Raw genomic sequence first — 16,831 nt, forward strand, 5'->3', positions numbered from 1 at the left:
GTAAACAAACTGTATATCTGGCCTGGGGGAGCTTAAAAAAAAAGTTTATTAATACCTCCTTCGACACTCCCGTTGTCCTATGGTGATGCCCATCACTGCCATGACCCAGTATGTTTACAGAGGCAGGCACTCCCATTCGACTACTTATACACATTGAAAGTGTAATTAGCTGAAAGGGAGCACCACAGGACAACAGGAGGTGGTAATGATACAGTTTATTGTTTTTATAGATCCCAGGCTTGAGATACATTTTGTTTAGAGTCCTGACAACCACTTTAATATTCTGCTGCTCAATTTCAGTGGTCAGCTGATCAATCTCTTCGCCCTTCTGAGGATTGGATCCATCAATCACCGGCTTTAGCCAGTGGTTTAACAACCCGACATGGGATCATCAGCAGAAACAGTAGTTTAACTCCTGAAAAAACACATATTTCTTTAACACATTTCTCAGTGAAACACAATAAGAACAATTGAAAGAAAGTACTTGGATATATTTTCCTTTTTGTGAATTTTCTATGCCTAGTGATTTTCTTAGGAAAACACATTCCTAGTTCAGTTCCTTTTTCAGTTACTTACGTTCCACAAATATGGTGCACAAATTGCAAAGACAGCATCCTCAATTTGGCATTCGTGTTTCCACCAAAAAGCCCATCATAAACAACCTGCAAAAAGGAAAGAAGCCCTGAAGTCACATTCTGAACCAACTGGTCAGATTATTAAAACTTCAAGTGCTATGAAGTGCAGAATAGTACAGATGTAGTTTCAGAGCTTTTCAGAGCATAACATTCTGGGCATCTACCAGGAGAACCTGCCATATAGAACATGCTTGTGAGCTGCAGGTTGTCCAGTAAAAAGATGATGGTTTCCAAATGATAAAAGATGGACAGATACATATACAGGCAGTCCCCTACTTAAGGACACCCGACTTACAGACAACCCATAGTTACAGACAGACCCCTCTGTCCTCTGGTGAAGCTTTCTGAATGCTTTACTATAGTCCCAGATTGCACTGATCAGCTGTGAGGTGTCTGTAATCAAGCTTTATTGATAATCCTTGGTCCCATTACAGCAAAAAATGTTTAGACTCCAATTGTCACTGGGGCCCAATTTTTTTTGTCTGGATCTACAATTATAAAATATACAGTTTCGACTTACATACAAATTCAACTTAAGAGCAAACCTCCAGACCCTATCTTGTATGTAACCCGGGGACTGCCTGTAATATGTGTACATTTTAAAGATTTCTTCATTTGAGAGGTATCTATAGTATTAAGAGGAATGTTGAAAGCAGTTCTAAAGCTTGAGAAAAAATACCTGAATATTAGCAGGGAATAACTCGGCAGCCAATCTTGACCTCAGCAGGTGAGGTACTATTTTTAGTTTAACACGGGTGCTGACAGGATCTCTTTTAAGTTCTGGTTTTAGTAAATTTCCCTATAAAAATGAAATTAAAATATACATTATTCTACCAAGCTGTAAATAGTGCAGAGGAGAAAACAATTTTCAGTGCTTGACATATTACGTGCATTAAAGGATTTCTTACCTCCTTGGTTTTAAGGGGTATATCTCCCAAGTAAACTTTGTACATCTTTCCAATAATGGTTGGATCGTTCCAATCAATTAAGCTGAAAATTAAATAATTTTAATGTTAACCCAGCAAATTCAAATCATCTGTGCACCAGTAGATTAGGGAACAGTAGTGACAGCAAGAATACTACTTCATTGTATACTGAACTATAACACAACTTTAAATATCAGTGTAAATGCATCAAAGAAGAACTGTAATGGGAAGTTATAGAAAATACTTTTCCTATTGTATCTCACCTCTGCTTGCTCTTCAGCTCCAGGTCAGCTGCAGTAGCCACACTATGCCTGGTATCACTAGAGGCAATTACCAAATGAATGACAGACTCCAGCTCAGGCACCTGTTCTGCCTCTAAAAACTTTACTACCCCAAGTTTGCACTGTAGGAAAAGAACAGCAGCTTATACAATAAACACAAAGACACAGAGAATCAAAGCCTTGAGGACCTTTTACAGGACAAATAATAGTATCTGCATTGAACATTTCTGAGGAATTCCCAGATTGTTCCCAGATTGTGGCCAAGGATTGCCTGACAAATGTTAATTTACTGGCAACTTCATCTTTTATATAGTAGATGCTTATGAGATAATTATTGGGACCAAGCTTTCCGAGGATGTCTATTCCTCTTACTGTTCAGTCAGTTAGTATGTGTAACAGGTCACTTACAAATATTGTTATAAAAGGACAGAAACATCCTTTCATATTTTTGCAACAAAGACAAGCTTGGAAACCTTCAGATACTGGAATATAAATACCTGAACAGTCCCAGAACTAATTTGGGGATATTTCAAATAGAAAAACAAAAGTGTGACCAGTGGTATACATAACCTATAGCGGTATACCTGTTCCAATTGTTCTGCTGTCCATGGAGTGTCTCCCACAACTCGCTTTGCAGCATAAAAGCTTAAACCAGGTGGAGGCTGTGGGATTCCTACTGTCCCTCCTGCTGCGGAGCCTTGGCCAGATGGTGCACCCTGACGATTCTGAGGTTCATTTAACACATATCTATAGAAATCAAGATATATAGTGTCATAGATATAGAGATTATATATTGGGAAAAAAATATGCTCACAATTACACAATGTAAAGAGAAAAGTAATGATTTCAGTGGATAAAAGATTATCTTTGATTGCACTGCTAAAAACTCAAGAGTGGCCAAATACAAGGGTACTGTAACTTACCCATAAGGCATCAGCAAAACATCCAGCATAAAGTCCAACAGCAGCTGAACAGTCTTTGGTTTTTCAGCAAGGTTAAATATTGTATTGGACTTGGAAGATTCACTGGAATACTTCATATGATAAAGCGCTGGTATCAGGAGATGCATCAAACTGTAAAGAGGATTAAGCACATTTCAGACAAAAACATGATAAAACACATCATGTAGAAATCTAAATATTAATATTTTTTAAGTAAAAATGTACAAGTTACATCAGCTTACAAGTATATCAGTCATTTATTTTACCAGCCAAATACAATCCCCAAGCAGAATATATATCAAAAGGTAATCTCCGATTTGCCATGGCTTTAGGAACAGTGTGGATCTAATCCCCGGGACCCCCAACAAGTCTATTAATGAAGGGGCTACAGTATACCAACACTCACAAACTGTGCAGGTGATTTTCAGGATGCATTTAAGATAATAAAGCAGTGCTGTAGTTCCCTTATTTTCAGATATGTGAGGGTTGCACACATCAGACCAACACCAATCACAGAGTAATAGTGCATAGGTCAATCATTGGATGGGAATATTTGTAACCAACAATTAGGCAACTAAATTGAACAGGCTTTCACATTACTTAAATGAGTTGTCCAATAGTGAATTTTTGTTATATATGGCTGGATGGGGCTTGACAACAAAACACTTGTACTCACCTCTCCCCATGCTCCGTCACGCCAGGGTGCTACCAGTCACAGCCGGCTTCTGTTTGTAAGCAGAAGCCAGTGGTGCCATCCTGGCCACTGCTGCGCACCTGCTAAAGCTTTAGTTTTCATTTATAGCAGACGCTCTGGAGAGGTCAGGACTGTACCACCGTGCTCTGTATTTAAACAAATAAAGACAGTGGCTGGCAGCGCCACAGCTTAACAGGAGCAGGGTGATGTGTGAGCATAGGAACTTTTATGTTTTATAATTCCCGGCAATGTACCGTATATAAAAAAAAATGTATTACTGGACACCCCTTTTAAAGATCAAAAAGTTTATTCTAGATATGGGGAACTTACAAATAAAATGCCAACAGACAAGCTTTCACATATAAACTGAAAGAATATGATAATAAATGTATAACATAAAATCTGCATTACCTGTCTTGCTGAGGCTGAGGTTTGCCTTCCATAGCGGTTAGCAGACTTGGTGCTAGCTCACACTGTTTTTCCAGTGGCAGACGGGGGTATCCCATTTTTATGTAGATTATAGTAAAGTTCTGAAAGTAGTTAAGTGCAACATTTGTTGGCCTTCAAAAGCTACAACATATTCAGAAATTCTACAATTAGATATATGTTAAAGAAATGTATGTATGAATAGAGAACTTGTTAAAAGCTGGGATGTATCAAATCAAATCAGAGCTGACATCAAGCTGTGTTAAGAAATACATTATTGACTAGGTGAAACAACCTACTGTCAATTTATACAAACATGTATAAGTGGATTAACAGACGATCAACAATATGTAGACTTATAAGAAAGTATGTGCCAGAGTCATTGGTTCAAGGGGACAATAAAATTATATTGAAACTCATATGACAGAAGTGGCAAGTACCCTAAAGGGCTTGTCCCATGTTTAATTGTCTTCCCTGGCAATGGCAGGATGCTTTCTCAATTCGCTGATCCATCAATTATGGTGTGTGTGTGTTACACTTATTCTTGTGGTCGATTGGGGTCCCCAACTAATCAAAATGTTATCCCCAATCTTCAGCGCATAATTAAACTTTGAAAAACAACCTCAAAGTCTATTGTGTGGCAGAAATCCTTTTAATTTCTCTGACACAGTCAGTCCGTGGGTTATAACAATCGATTATGTAGGTTTGTCCCTATGTTGCATTTGTAAGTAACTCAGAGCATGTATATTTTGTAATTTCAAACTAATTTTTTTTTGTCTCAATTTTCAAAATTTCTGGGTTGTCATGGGAACAAGTATTAACAATAAAACTTCACTGTAGACAACTTTGACAACTCTTAAATTTGATCATTGCAGCCCGGAGCTGAGTTACAGAAAATTATCAGGATCCACAAGTCTGTTTTAACCTGGGGTCATCTCTTAGTTGGGTGTTCTTAAGTTGGGGACGGTCTGTAAAAGCAATTTTATTTTTTTTTATGTGCATACCGTAACGAAAGAGACAGCAGCAGGGTCTTGGTACTGGACTAAAAGGGTCTCCACTGGCAATTGTATTTTGGACCGACTCTTTATTCTTTTGTTCAAGTGAACAAGTAACTCCATGACCTAGAAATATGAAGAAGAAGAAGATTGACTTTTTCAAAGTCAAGTAAAACACATTCACAATAATAAAAGTTTATAAATGGGTGGCAAGTGGTGTACAGCTTGCTTTCAGGCTCCTTTTTCATACCTGTAGAAAACAATTGGGCAGCAGCTTTAGTGCCTCAAAGTTACTGGAAAAGCTATACTGGTCATAGGTAGAACAGCTCAAACATACCAAAGTGTATTGTTTCCCAAGCTACAAAACACATTGCACTGAAATTATAGGATAAGTGTTTTCCAGTGTTCAAGGTTTTGGCCCGCTGGAGTGTCCAAATATAAGCTAAGTTATAATAGAAGCTACAGCTCCCTTCTAAGAGAAGAATGGAGAGGTACAGTTCAGAGAGCCAAGGGTACTAACTCATTAAAAGAAATCAACCACTTCGGAAACATAAAAAAACCTATTAATACTCCCCTCTGCTCCTTTTCACCTTCATCCCAGTGCTGTCCTCCACTAGTCTTTACACGCAGGGATCTCCTAGAAAACAAACGTATAATTTGCAGCACAGAGCGTTGGGACAACATGTCTGACACTCCAGGCTGCTAATTATGCACGCCCTCCCAACCTCCCTCTACCACGCCTCTCGTGTGACGTCGCCTCGCTCTCCTATGCTCCCAGCATGGGAGAGGGAGATGCAGAGTTGTTCATAATTAGCAACCTGAAGTGCTGGACATCTTGTTCCTGTTCTCAGTGCTGCTAATTATAACTTGGTTTTGTAGGTGATCCTGGTGTTTCAGGACTCACAATGGACAGTGCCAGGATCAAGGTGAAGAGGAGCGGAGGTGAGTATTAATAGGTTTTTTTACGTTTCCGAAGTGGTCGATTTCCTTTAAACGTATATACACACATCTATGTGCACACTCGGGCTGAACACACGGTCGGGAGGAGAGCTGAGCATCCACGTTGCTAATTAGGTCCAAAACAGGACCTGCCCTATTTTTTGCAGTGCAACTGTCTGGCTCAGTCCCCGTGCAGTCAACACTTTTTGATCAATGCACTGGGACTGCCTCATGGCTCCTCTGCTCCATAGTTACACAAGCCCCAATACTCACACCTTCTGTTTCACTTAAGAACTTCTCCCATGCGCAGCCGCACTGGTAAGCCGTGGGCTGTGTGAGGAAAAAGTTCTCTTGCATGGGTGAGATTTAAAGATAACATCACCGGCTGTCTGTTCTCAAACCAGCGGACGGAGGGGGTGAATATTAATGAACCAGGGGACATGCATAATTAAGGAGTGGAGGAACCATGAAGCGCTTAGGTGACGTAAGCCTGAGCACATTTACATATTTTAAAAATTTTAATTTCTTTGGACTTCGGGCACCCTGAATTACAACGGAGATGTTTTCATCATCCCATAAAGGCAACGAGCATCCGTTATAAGACAGTCAACCACCGATAATCTGGTGGTAGACTGTCTTCTAAGTCTTTCTTGCACATTCTTGTGTTAGTACAACATGCGTTTTACAAAACATTTACCTTCTTGCGTACTCCTTCTTGAGCACTAGACAGTTTAAGAAGAACAGGAGGCAAGAACTTGGAAATGATATTCTGCAGTTGCTCATCTGTCTCTGCATGGCCAAGGCGTAAAAACACACGTTCAAGCTGATCTGTTAAGAAAATAATTTTCACTAAATTAAGAAGGCAAAAAATAATATTAAACACGTCTGCCCCACTGAATACAACAAATTCGGATTGAAAATCTATATTGCACCAAACCTGTGTGGACATATGCTAATCCCCACCCCCCACAATAATCCTGACACTATAATATATGAGTGACCTGTGAAAAACAGTTCTATGACATGTTCTACACCGTAATGGATCGGTCCCACAGTCCATTAAAATAAAGGAGTGGAGGGGGGCAGTAAAAAGTACAGCACCCACGGAAACTCAAATGAATATGCCCTTAAAGGGGTTTAATCACATGTGGATAGGGCCTAACATGTGTTCGTCAGAAAACCCCTTTAAACTCAAAATGTCTGAGGTTCATGCAGCTGGCCTTGCAGTTCCCTATATAATCAACATTTTCAGGATTGTTTTCATTATTTTATGCATTTGTTTACAAACACATGTAAAAAATTGTAGCAAATATCAATATACAACAATGTATCCAAGAGCTAAGTTCTTGGAGAGCAAATGCTGACATTGTAATGGTTGTATCTACATGTCACTGAGAAACCTAAATCTAAAACTACTGACTTTCCGTGCACATGCGCATTCAGTTGACCTGTTTGCTAGGCCGCTTTCACTAGTTCCTAATGCATTTTTAAATGTTTCAATCTCACAATGAGAATCCTGCGGGCTAAATGCTCAGGAAACACAATGTTGACTCAATGTGCAATTGGGGATGGAGCCTTGTCATTTAAAAAATTTTTTTGAAACTTCATGTGTGAACTTGGACTTCATGGTTGATTTTCCAGTGGATTGGCCCAGCAGTTTGATTAAATGCATCCTCAGGGAAGACATGCCCACAGAGTATATTGAAATTCCATATTGCGTGTCAACTGCATTTTATCTTGTGGGGCACACCTGATCTGTGCAATCTGATTTGCTCATCAACAACAACAGATTGCAGCAGCTCATTCACTGAGAAGTAAAACCAATATATGAATAATAATATTCCTTTATTTATATAGCACACAGATTATGCAGCGCTGCACAGAATCGCCAAATCAGTCCCTGTCCCCAATGGGGCTCACAATCTAATCAACCTACCACTATGTTTTGGAGTGTGGGAGGAAACCGGAGGACCCAAGTCATGTACACAGACTTTTTACACATATGGATATTCTGTAGAATAGCCATTAAATGGTGCATGCCTTAATACACGGTAACAATGCTATTCAGGGTATAATCATAATATAGTATTTTATTATCATAAGGGGTTTACATTGAACTGACTGCAATCACATGTATCATACATGGTGGTATACAGCTGAGCAGTGGCACAGCCCTGTACCAGGTGTGATGCAGTACATAGCAGTGTGTGCAGTCACTAGCTCCAGCTCAGTGATATCAGACAGGGTGGCATACAGCTGAGCGGTGTTAGTACCCTGTTCTAGGTGTGATCCAGTACAGAGCAGTGTTATCAGACAGGGTAGCATACTGTTGACCAGTGGCAGTGCCCTGTACTAGGAGTGATCCAGAACAGAGCAGTGTTATCTGACAGGGTGGCATACTGCTGAGCAGTGGCATATAATGCTGCTCTGCACTGGATCTCTCCTAGCATAGGGTTCTGACAGGGTGGCATTCTGCTGATCAGTGGCAGAGCCCTGTACTAAGAAAGATCAATTGCAGAGCAGTGTCATCAGACAGAGTGGAATGAAGCTGAGCAGTGGCAGTGCCCTCTACTAGGAGTGATCCAGTACAGATTGGTGTTATAAGACAGGGTGGCATTCAGCTGAGCAGTGGCAATGCCCTGTACAGACCAGTGTTATCAGACAGGGTGGCATACAGCTGAGAAGTGGCAGTGCCCTGTACTAGGAGTGATCCAGTACAGATCAGTATTATCAGACAGAGTGGCATACAGCTGAGCAGAGGCAGAGTCCTGTACTAGAAGTGATCCTGTACAGATTGGTGTTATCAGACAGTGTGGCATACAGCTGAGCAGAGGCAGTGCCCTGTACTAGGAGTGATCCTGTACAGATTGGTGTTATCAGACAGTGTGGCATACAGCTGAGCAGTGGCAGTGCCCTGTACAGACCAGTGTTATCAGACAGGGTGTCATACAGCTGAGCAGTGGCAGTGCCCTGTACAGACCAGTGTTATCAGACAGGGTGGCATACAGCTGAGCAGAGGCAGTGCCCTGTACAGACCAGTGTTATCAGACAGGGTGGCATACAGCTGAGCAGAGGCAGTGCCCTGTACAGACCAGTGTTATCAGACAGTGTGGCATACAGCTGAGCAGTGGCAGTGCCCTGTACAGACCTGTGTTATCAGACAGGGTGGCATACAGCTGAGCAGAGGCAGTGCCCTGTACAGACCAGTGTTATCAGACAGGGTGGCATACAGCTGAGCAGAGGCAGTGCCCTGTACAGACCAGTGTTATCAGACAGGGTGGCATACAGCTGAGCAGAGGCAGTGCCCTGTACAGACCAGTGTTATCAGACAGGGTGGCATACAGCTGAGCAGAGGCAGTGCCCTGTACTAGGAGTGATCCAGTACAGATTGGTGTTATCAGACAGTGTGGCATACAGCTGAGCAGTGGCAGTGCCCTGTACAGACCAGTGTTATCAGACAGGGTGTCATACAGCTGAGCAGTGGCAGTGCCCTGTACAGACCAGTGTTATCAGACAGTGTGGCATACAGCTGAGCAGTGGCAGTGCCCTGTACAGACCTGTGTTATCAGACAGGGTGGCATACAGCTGAGCAGAGGCAGTGCCCTGTACAGACCAGTGTTATCAGACAGGGTGGCATACAGCTGAGCAGAGGCAGTGCCCTGTACAGACCAGTGTTATCAGACAGGGTGGCATACAGCTGAGCAGAGGCAGTGCCCTGTACTAGGAGTGATCCAGTACAGATTGGTGTTATCAGACAGTGTGGCATACAGCTGAGCAGAGGCAGTGCCCTGTACTAGGAGTGATCCTGTACAGATTGGTGTTATCAGACAGTGTGGCATACAGCTGAGCAGTGGCAGTGCCCTGTACTAGGAGTGATCCAGTACAGATTGGTGTTATCAGACAGTGTGGCATACAGCTGAGCAGTGGCAGTGCCCTGTACAGACCAGTGTTATCAGACAGGGTGTCATACAGCTGAGCAGTGGCAGTGCCCTGTACAGACCAGTGTTATCAGACAGGGTGGCATACAGCTGAGCAGAGGCAGTGCCCTGTACAGACCAGTGTTATCAGACAGGGTGGCATACAGCTGAGCAGTGGCAGTGCCCTGTACAGACCTGTGTTATCAGACAGGGTGGCATACAGCTGAGCAGAGGCAGTGCCCTGTACTAGGAGTGATCCAGTACAGATTGGTGTTATCAGACAGTGTGGCATACAGCTGAGCAGTGGCAGTGCCCTGTACAGACCAGTGTTATCAGACAGGGTGTCATACAGCTGAGCAGTGGCAGTGCCCTGTACAGACCAGTGTTATCAGACAGTGTGGCATACAGCTGAGCAGTGGCAGTGCCCTGTACAGACCTGTGTTATAAGACAGGGTGGCATACAGCTGAGCAGAGGCAGTGCCCTGTACAGACCAGTGTTATCAGACAGGGTGGCATACAGCTGAGCAGAGGCAGTGCCCTGTACTAGGAGTGATCCAGTACAGATTGGTGTTATCAGACAGTGTGGCATACAGCTGAGCAGAGGCAGTGCCCTGTACTAGGAGTGATCCTGTACAGATTGGTGTTATCAGACAGTGTGGCATACAGCTGAGCAGTGGCAGTGCCCTGTACTAGGAGTGATCCAGTACAGATTGGTGTTATCAGACAGTGTGGCATACAGCTGAGCAGTGGCAGTGCCCTGTACAGACCAGTGTTATCAGACAGGGTGTCATACAGCTGAGCAGTGGCAGTGCCCTGTACAGACCAGTGTTATCAGACAGGGTGGCATACAGCTGAGCAGAGGCAGTGCCCTGTACAGACCAGTGTTATCAGACAGTGTGGCATACAGCTGAGCAGTGGCAGTGCCCTGTACAGACCTGTGTTATCAGACAGGGTGGCATACAGCTGAGCAGAGGCAGTGCCCTGTACAGACCAGTGTTATCAGACAGGGTGGCATACAGCTGAGCAGAGGCAGTGCCCTGTACAGACCAGTGTTATCAGACAGGGTGGCATACAGCTGAGCAGAGGCAGTGCCCTGTACAGACCAGTGTTATCAGACAGGGTGGCATACAGCTGAGCAGAGGCAGTGCCCTGTACTAGGAGTGATCCAGTACAGATTGGTGTTATCAGACAGTGTGGCATACAGCTGAGCAGTGGCAGTGCCCTGTACAGACCAGTGTTATCAGACAGGGTGTCATACAGCTGAGCAGTGGCAGTGCCCTGTACAGACCAGTGTTATCAGACAGTGTGGCATACAGCTGAGCAGTGGCAGTGCCCTGTACAGACCTGTGTTATCAGACAGGGTGGCATACAGCTGAGCAGAGGCAGTGCCCTGTACAGACCAGTGTTATCAGACAGGGTGGCATACAGCTGAGCAGAGGCAGTGCCCTGTACAGACCAGTGTTATCAGACAGGGTGGCATACAGCTGAGCAGAGGCAGTGCCCTGTACTAGGAGTGATCCAGTACAGATTGGTGTTATCAGACAGTGTGGCATACAGCTGAGCAGAGGCAGTGCCCTGTACTAGGAGTGATCCTGTACAGATTGGTGTTATCAGACAGTGTGGCATACAGCTGAGCAGTGGCAGTGCCCTGTACTAGGAGTGATCCAGTACAGATTGGTGTTATCAGACAGTGTGGCATACAGCTGAGCAGTGGCAGTGCCCTGTACTAGGAGTGATCCAGTGCAGAGCTCCAGATTTTGCTTTCACTTCCAGCCTATGACTATGCAAGTCCTGCAGCTAGGCCTGGGTACCACAGCAGGACACAGGCCTAGTAACTACTGCCCGCCTTCCTCAGGTCCCCAGCCCTCCACATGTATAGGGCCACTATAGAGCAGCAGTGGCAGGGCTTGCCCCCTCCTCCTTGTCAGCACACACATAGCAGCGGAATCCCCCATGGTTCATTCTCTACCAACGCAAGCCACGACGGAGGTATACCCCACTCTGTACAGGTATTATACAAATGCCCAGTCACGGCGGTGCCCCATCGCCCCTCAGCCCACGAGAATGTGCGCCAACTTACTGAGCTCATCCTGAGCAGCAGCTGAAGGCACAGCAGCGGCCATGTTCACCGGTAGTGCTCGCAGAGGGCGGGGCAGGGGGCGGCCGCAGCTCCTGTACTATTAGTGTCTGTCAGCTGTTGTGCCCGGGTGGAAGAGCGTGCTTCAGCTAATACTGGGGACGGGGCTGTGCCTATGGGTTAGTACGTTGTAGTATGGCTGTAATTTCTGATGAAGTAGTCAGAATTCTAATTATATATGTGTGTTAATAACGATATTGTATGACACACAAATACTGCAATGTACCGAATCTATACAGACCCACTACTTATAATGACCAGTGTCACTATATAGGGAAAGGACCTTATTAACCCCTTAAGGACGCGGGGTTTTTTCGCTCATTTCTCGTTCTCCACCTTCAAAAATCCATAACCTTTTCATTTTTACGTGTACAGACCTGTGTGAGGGCTTATTATGTGCGTAACAAATTTTACTTTCCCGTAATGTTATTTATTTTAACATGCCGTGTACTGCGAAGCTGAAAAAAAATTCCAAATGTGGAAAAACAGCACGTGCATCACGTTCTTGAGGGCTCAGTTTTTACGACTTTCACTCTGCGCTCCAAATAACACCTCAGCTTTATTCTTTGGTTCGGTGCGATCGCGGTGATACCAAATTGATATTGGTTTTATTGTGTTTTAATACATTTTCAAAAATTAAACGAATGTGTACAAAAAAGAAAAAAATTTTTTTGCCATCTTCTGCAGCTAATAACTTTTTCATACTTTGGCGCACGAGCTGTGTGAGGTGTCATTTTTTGCGAAATGAGCCGACGTTTGCATTGCTACCATTTTGAAGTCTGTGCGACATTTTGATCATTTTTATTCTATTTTTTATGTGATGTAAAAAGGTGTAAAAGTCGCATTTCGGACATTTGGGCGCCATTTCCCATCTCGGAGGTCACCGCCGGCCATAACCGTTTTTATATTTTGATAGATCGGGCATTTTGGGACACGGCGATACCTAATGTGTCTGTGATGTTTTATATCAGTTCTAGCGAAAGGGGGGTGATTTTAATTTTTAATATTTTATTCATTTTTTTATTTTTTAAACTTTTTTTTTCTTTTTTTTCCCACTATTTCTTAGACCATCTAGGGTACATTAACCCTAGATAGTGAGATCGTTCCTACCATATACTGCAATACTTCTGTATTGCAATATATGGCATTTTTGCAGCTCATTCATTACAATGAGCCACTGGCTCATTGTAACGAATCTGCAGAAGCCATTAAGCCTAGGGTCAAACGAAGACCCGAGGCTACCATGGCAACCGATCGCCGCCCCCCGATGACGTTCGGGGGCGAGGCGATTGGAATAAAGATGGCAGCGCCCGCGAGCCGCCGTCTTTTAAATGCAATGGACGGGTTAGTAGCCACGATCGGTGCAAGCACCGACCGCGGTTATTAGCGGAGGGGGTTTGCTGCAATATGCAACAACCCCCACCTCTGTATGAAGAGGACTCAGCCCGTGAGCCCTCTTCATACAATCCCTGCACCTCTGCGCCGTAGAGCTACGGCGCAGAGCGTTAAGGGGTTGTTATTATATGGTGTGTGTATATACTGTATGTGTATACAGTATATGCTGTATGTCTGTATATGGTATTGTGCATATATGTGTATTTGCTGTATGTATGTTTATAAATGTGTGTGCACATGTGATGTGTATATACTGTATGTTAACAAACAATATTAGATAGATATAGTTATATAGATCAGCCCCGATACCCCCTGAGGACGGCATGTAGTGGCAAAACATGTCGGGAGGAGGGGGGGGGGTCTGTTTGAGCTAATTTTATTTTAACCAGTGGTGATATGGTGTAGAACTAATCATAGATCTAGGGTCCAACTGCCGCGACAACCAGACCTGTGATATATTAGTGTGTGTACAAATCCTAGTATAGGACAACAGACCAACAAGATTAATGTCAAGTAGGGCACAAAGGTGAGTAGCCTGCAAGCACACAACTTGAACAGCACCCTGTAGGTGTGAGATACATGTGTTAACTTATGTGTAACTTGTTGAATCGCAGCACCGATGTATGTCAGTACCTTTCCGATATAAGAAAATGGGTAAAAAGACATTAGTGTGACTTGTTGAAACACACCACCAATGTATGTCAGTACCTTTATACAGTACCTGTATATTAAAACTACCTGTTATTTCTATTGTAGATCTTTTTTATAACAAGAAATAAAAGTTATATTTTACTGGTCTAAGGACCTTTCTTTGAATAAACTATACTGCATGTTACACCCCTCCCACTGGACTACACAGCCTGCTGCTGTTGAAGAAGGCGAGACCAGCCCACCAGGACCAAAAAAAAATCAAGTAACGTTATGGGTATTTGTTTATGTATATATGGTATGTATGTATATATGTGTATATGGTGTGCATGTATAGTATATATGTCAATATGGTGTGCATGTATATATGTTGTGTATATGTATATATGGTGTGTATGTATATATGTGTATATCTGCTGTGTAGTTATATGTATATGTATATTTGGTGTGTATGTTTATGTATATACACTCACCGGCCACTTTATTAGGTACACCATGCTAGTAACGGGTTGGACCCCCTTTTGCCTTCAGAACTGCCTCAATTCTTCGTGGCATAGATTTAACCAGGTGCTGGAAGCATTCCTCAGAGATTTTGGTCCATATTGACAAGATGGCATCACACAGTTGCCGCAGATTTGTCGGCTGCACATCCATGATGCGAATCTCCCGTTCCACCACATCCCAAAGATGCTCTATTGGATTGAGATTTGGTGACTGTGGAGGCCATTTGAGTACAGTGAACTCATTGTCATGTTCAAGAAACCAGTCTGAGATGATTCCAGCTTTATGACATGGCGCATTATCCTGCTGAAAGTAACCATCAGATGTTGGGTTCATTGTGGTCATAAAGGGATGGACATGGTCAGCAACAATACTCAGGTAGGCTGTGGCGTTGCAACGATGCTCAATTGGTACCAAGGGGCCCAAAGAGTGCCAAGAAAATATTCCCCACACCATGACACCACCACCACCAGCCTGAACCGTTGATACAAGGCAGGATGGATCCATGCTTTCATGTTGTTGACGCCAAATTCTGACCCTACCATCCGATTGTCGCAGCAGAAATCGAGACTCATCAGACCAGGCAACGTTTTTCCAATCTTCTACTGTCCAATTCCGATGAGCTTGTGCAAATTGTAGCCTCAGTTTCCTGTTCTTAGCTGAAAGGAGTGGCACCCGGTGTGGTCTTCTGCTGCTGTAGCCCATCTGCCTCAAAGTTCGACGTACTGTGCGTTCAGAGATGCTCTTCTGCCTACCTTGGTTGTAACAGGTGGCGATTTGAGTTACTGTTGCCTTTCTATCAGCTCGAACCAGTCTGCCCATTCTCCTCTGACCTCAACAAGGCATTTCCGCCCACAGAACTGCCGCTCACTGGATGTTTTTTCTTTTTCGGACCATTCTCTGTAAACCCTAGAGATGGTTGTGCGTGAAAATCCCAGTAGATCAGCAGTTTCTGAAATACTCAGACCAGCCCTTCTGGCACCAACAACCATGCCACGTTCAAAGACACTCAAATCACCTTTCTTCCCCATACTGATGCTCGGTTTGAACTGCAGGAGATTGTCTTGACCATGTCTAGTTGCCGCCATGTGATTGGCTGATTAGAAATTAAGTGTTAACGAGCAGTTGGACAGGTGTACCTAATAAAGTGGCCGGTGAGTGTATGTGTATACTTGCTGTGTATGTATGCCCAGTATGTGTATATATTCTGTATGTATATGCAGTATTGGCGGCGTAGAAGCCCTAAATGATCACAAATGCTAGCTTATAGCTAGCACTTGCAATTATTTTCCTTAATTCCGTCTTTCACGCCAGTGGGGTGCGGCCAACGAGGAATGGGGCGGCTCGGGGCATTCCTGTCCAGCTCCTGCGCAATCCCTGCATCGAGTGGATTTTCACATGTGAAAATTTGCCAGCTGTGTTTATTTCTACTCCAGGCCCTGCCCAAGACCTCGACTCTTGAAGTATCCGGCTGAGCCGCAGCAGTGGCAGGGCTGTTATACACTGGCGCACGAGCACCGGTATATGATAAATGACCCTCTATGTGTGTATATAGTGTGTTTTATACTGCATGTATGTGTATAAACGGCGAGTGTATATATTAGTATATACACTATATTAATACAGTAGGTGAGCAAATTTGATGTGTATATAAAGTATGTGTGTATAAATGTATGGATGTAAATACTGTGTGTATATTCTGTATGAGTTTGTATATACTGTATGTATTGGTCTATAAATGCGTATACCGTAAGTGTATACCAGTATATAAAAATGAGTGTATGAGTTTAAAACTTTGTGTGTATAGAATATAAATGTGTGTACATGAGTGCGTAAATGTATAAATGTGTCTTTACAAATTTCTATAATTTTTTTTTTTTTTTTTTATGGTGCAGGGGGGGGGGGGGGGGGGCAAGCTCTCCTAGTTACGCCCCTGCTATGAGTACCCAAAAATATCGGTAGCTTCCAAACACTTTCAGGAGGCACATGCAAACAGCACCAAGTACTTTACAGTTATTCCAATAGAAAAGGGTTATTTGTCCTAGACAGAAAGGTGATTGGACACAATAGAGAAGTTTATTAAATTTTAATGTTGCATACCTGTTACTAAAGTAAGTAGCTCCTAGTGCTACCCCATTTTTAGCAGTAATAAACTCCTAGCTTTATCGGAACCCTAGCAGACACTTCAGTGCCGTACAATAGGAATGCCGGAACCTGTCATCAGATTCACTAATAAGCCTAATAAAAAATTCCTATAGCACCTTTATAAATTGTGCCCACCACACTCTTTTCAGGTTAAAAAAAAGCATAGTTCCTATACCCAGAAAATGAAGTTTGTAAGCCTACCTGGTACCCTGACTGAAAGAGCAGTGTGTCCAAAGGACATGTGCTATTCA

The 16,831-nt window shown here is 43.3% G+C and overlaps 1 protein-coding gene across 2 annotated transcripts in view; it reads right to left on the reverse strand.

Annotated features, from left to right (window-relative positions):
• The window catches only part of ECPAS (Ecm29 proteasome adaptor and scaffold), a 48,605-nt gene extending 36,621 nt beyond the window's left edge, over positions 1–11,984 (reverse strand). For both annotated transcript variants that reach the window (XM_072154728.1, XM_072154724.1), the window contains exons 1-10: positions 11,835–11,984; positions 6,535–6,665; positions 4,908–5,024; positions 3,889–4,007; positions 2,766–2,915; positions 2,427–2,589; positions 1,825–1,964; positions 1,544–1,625; positions 1,315–1,434; positions 577–662 (exon numbers count right to left, since the gene is read on the reverse strand). In XM_072154728.1, coding sequence (XP_072010829.1) covers positions 577–662; positions 1,315–1,434; positions 1,544–1,625; positions 1,825–1,964; positions 2,427–2,589; positions 2,766–2,915; positions 3,889–4,007; positions 4,908–5,024; positions 6,535–6,665; positions 11,835–11,877 — 1,151 coding nt within the window. In that variant the 5' untranslated portion in view covers positions 11,878–11,984. The remainder of the gene's footprint in view (positions 1–576; positions 663–1,314; positions 1,435–1,543; positions 1,626–1,824; positions 1,965–2,426; positions 2,590–2,765; positions 2,916–3,888; positions 4,008–4,907; positions 5,025–6,534; positions 6,666–11,834) is intronic.
• Between the last annotated feature and the right edge of the window lie 4,847 nt (positions 11,985–16,831).

This window comes from Engystomops pustulosus, chromosome 1, assembly GCF_040894005.1.
Source record: "Engystomops pustulosus chromosome 1, aEngPut4.maternal, whole genome shotgun sequence".
Taxonomy (NCBI): domain Eukaryota; kingdom Metazoa; phylum Chordata; class Amphibia; order Anura; family Leptodactylidae; genus Engystomops; species Engystomops pustulosus.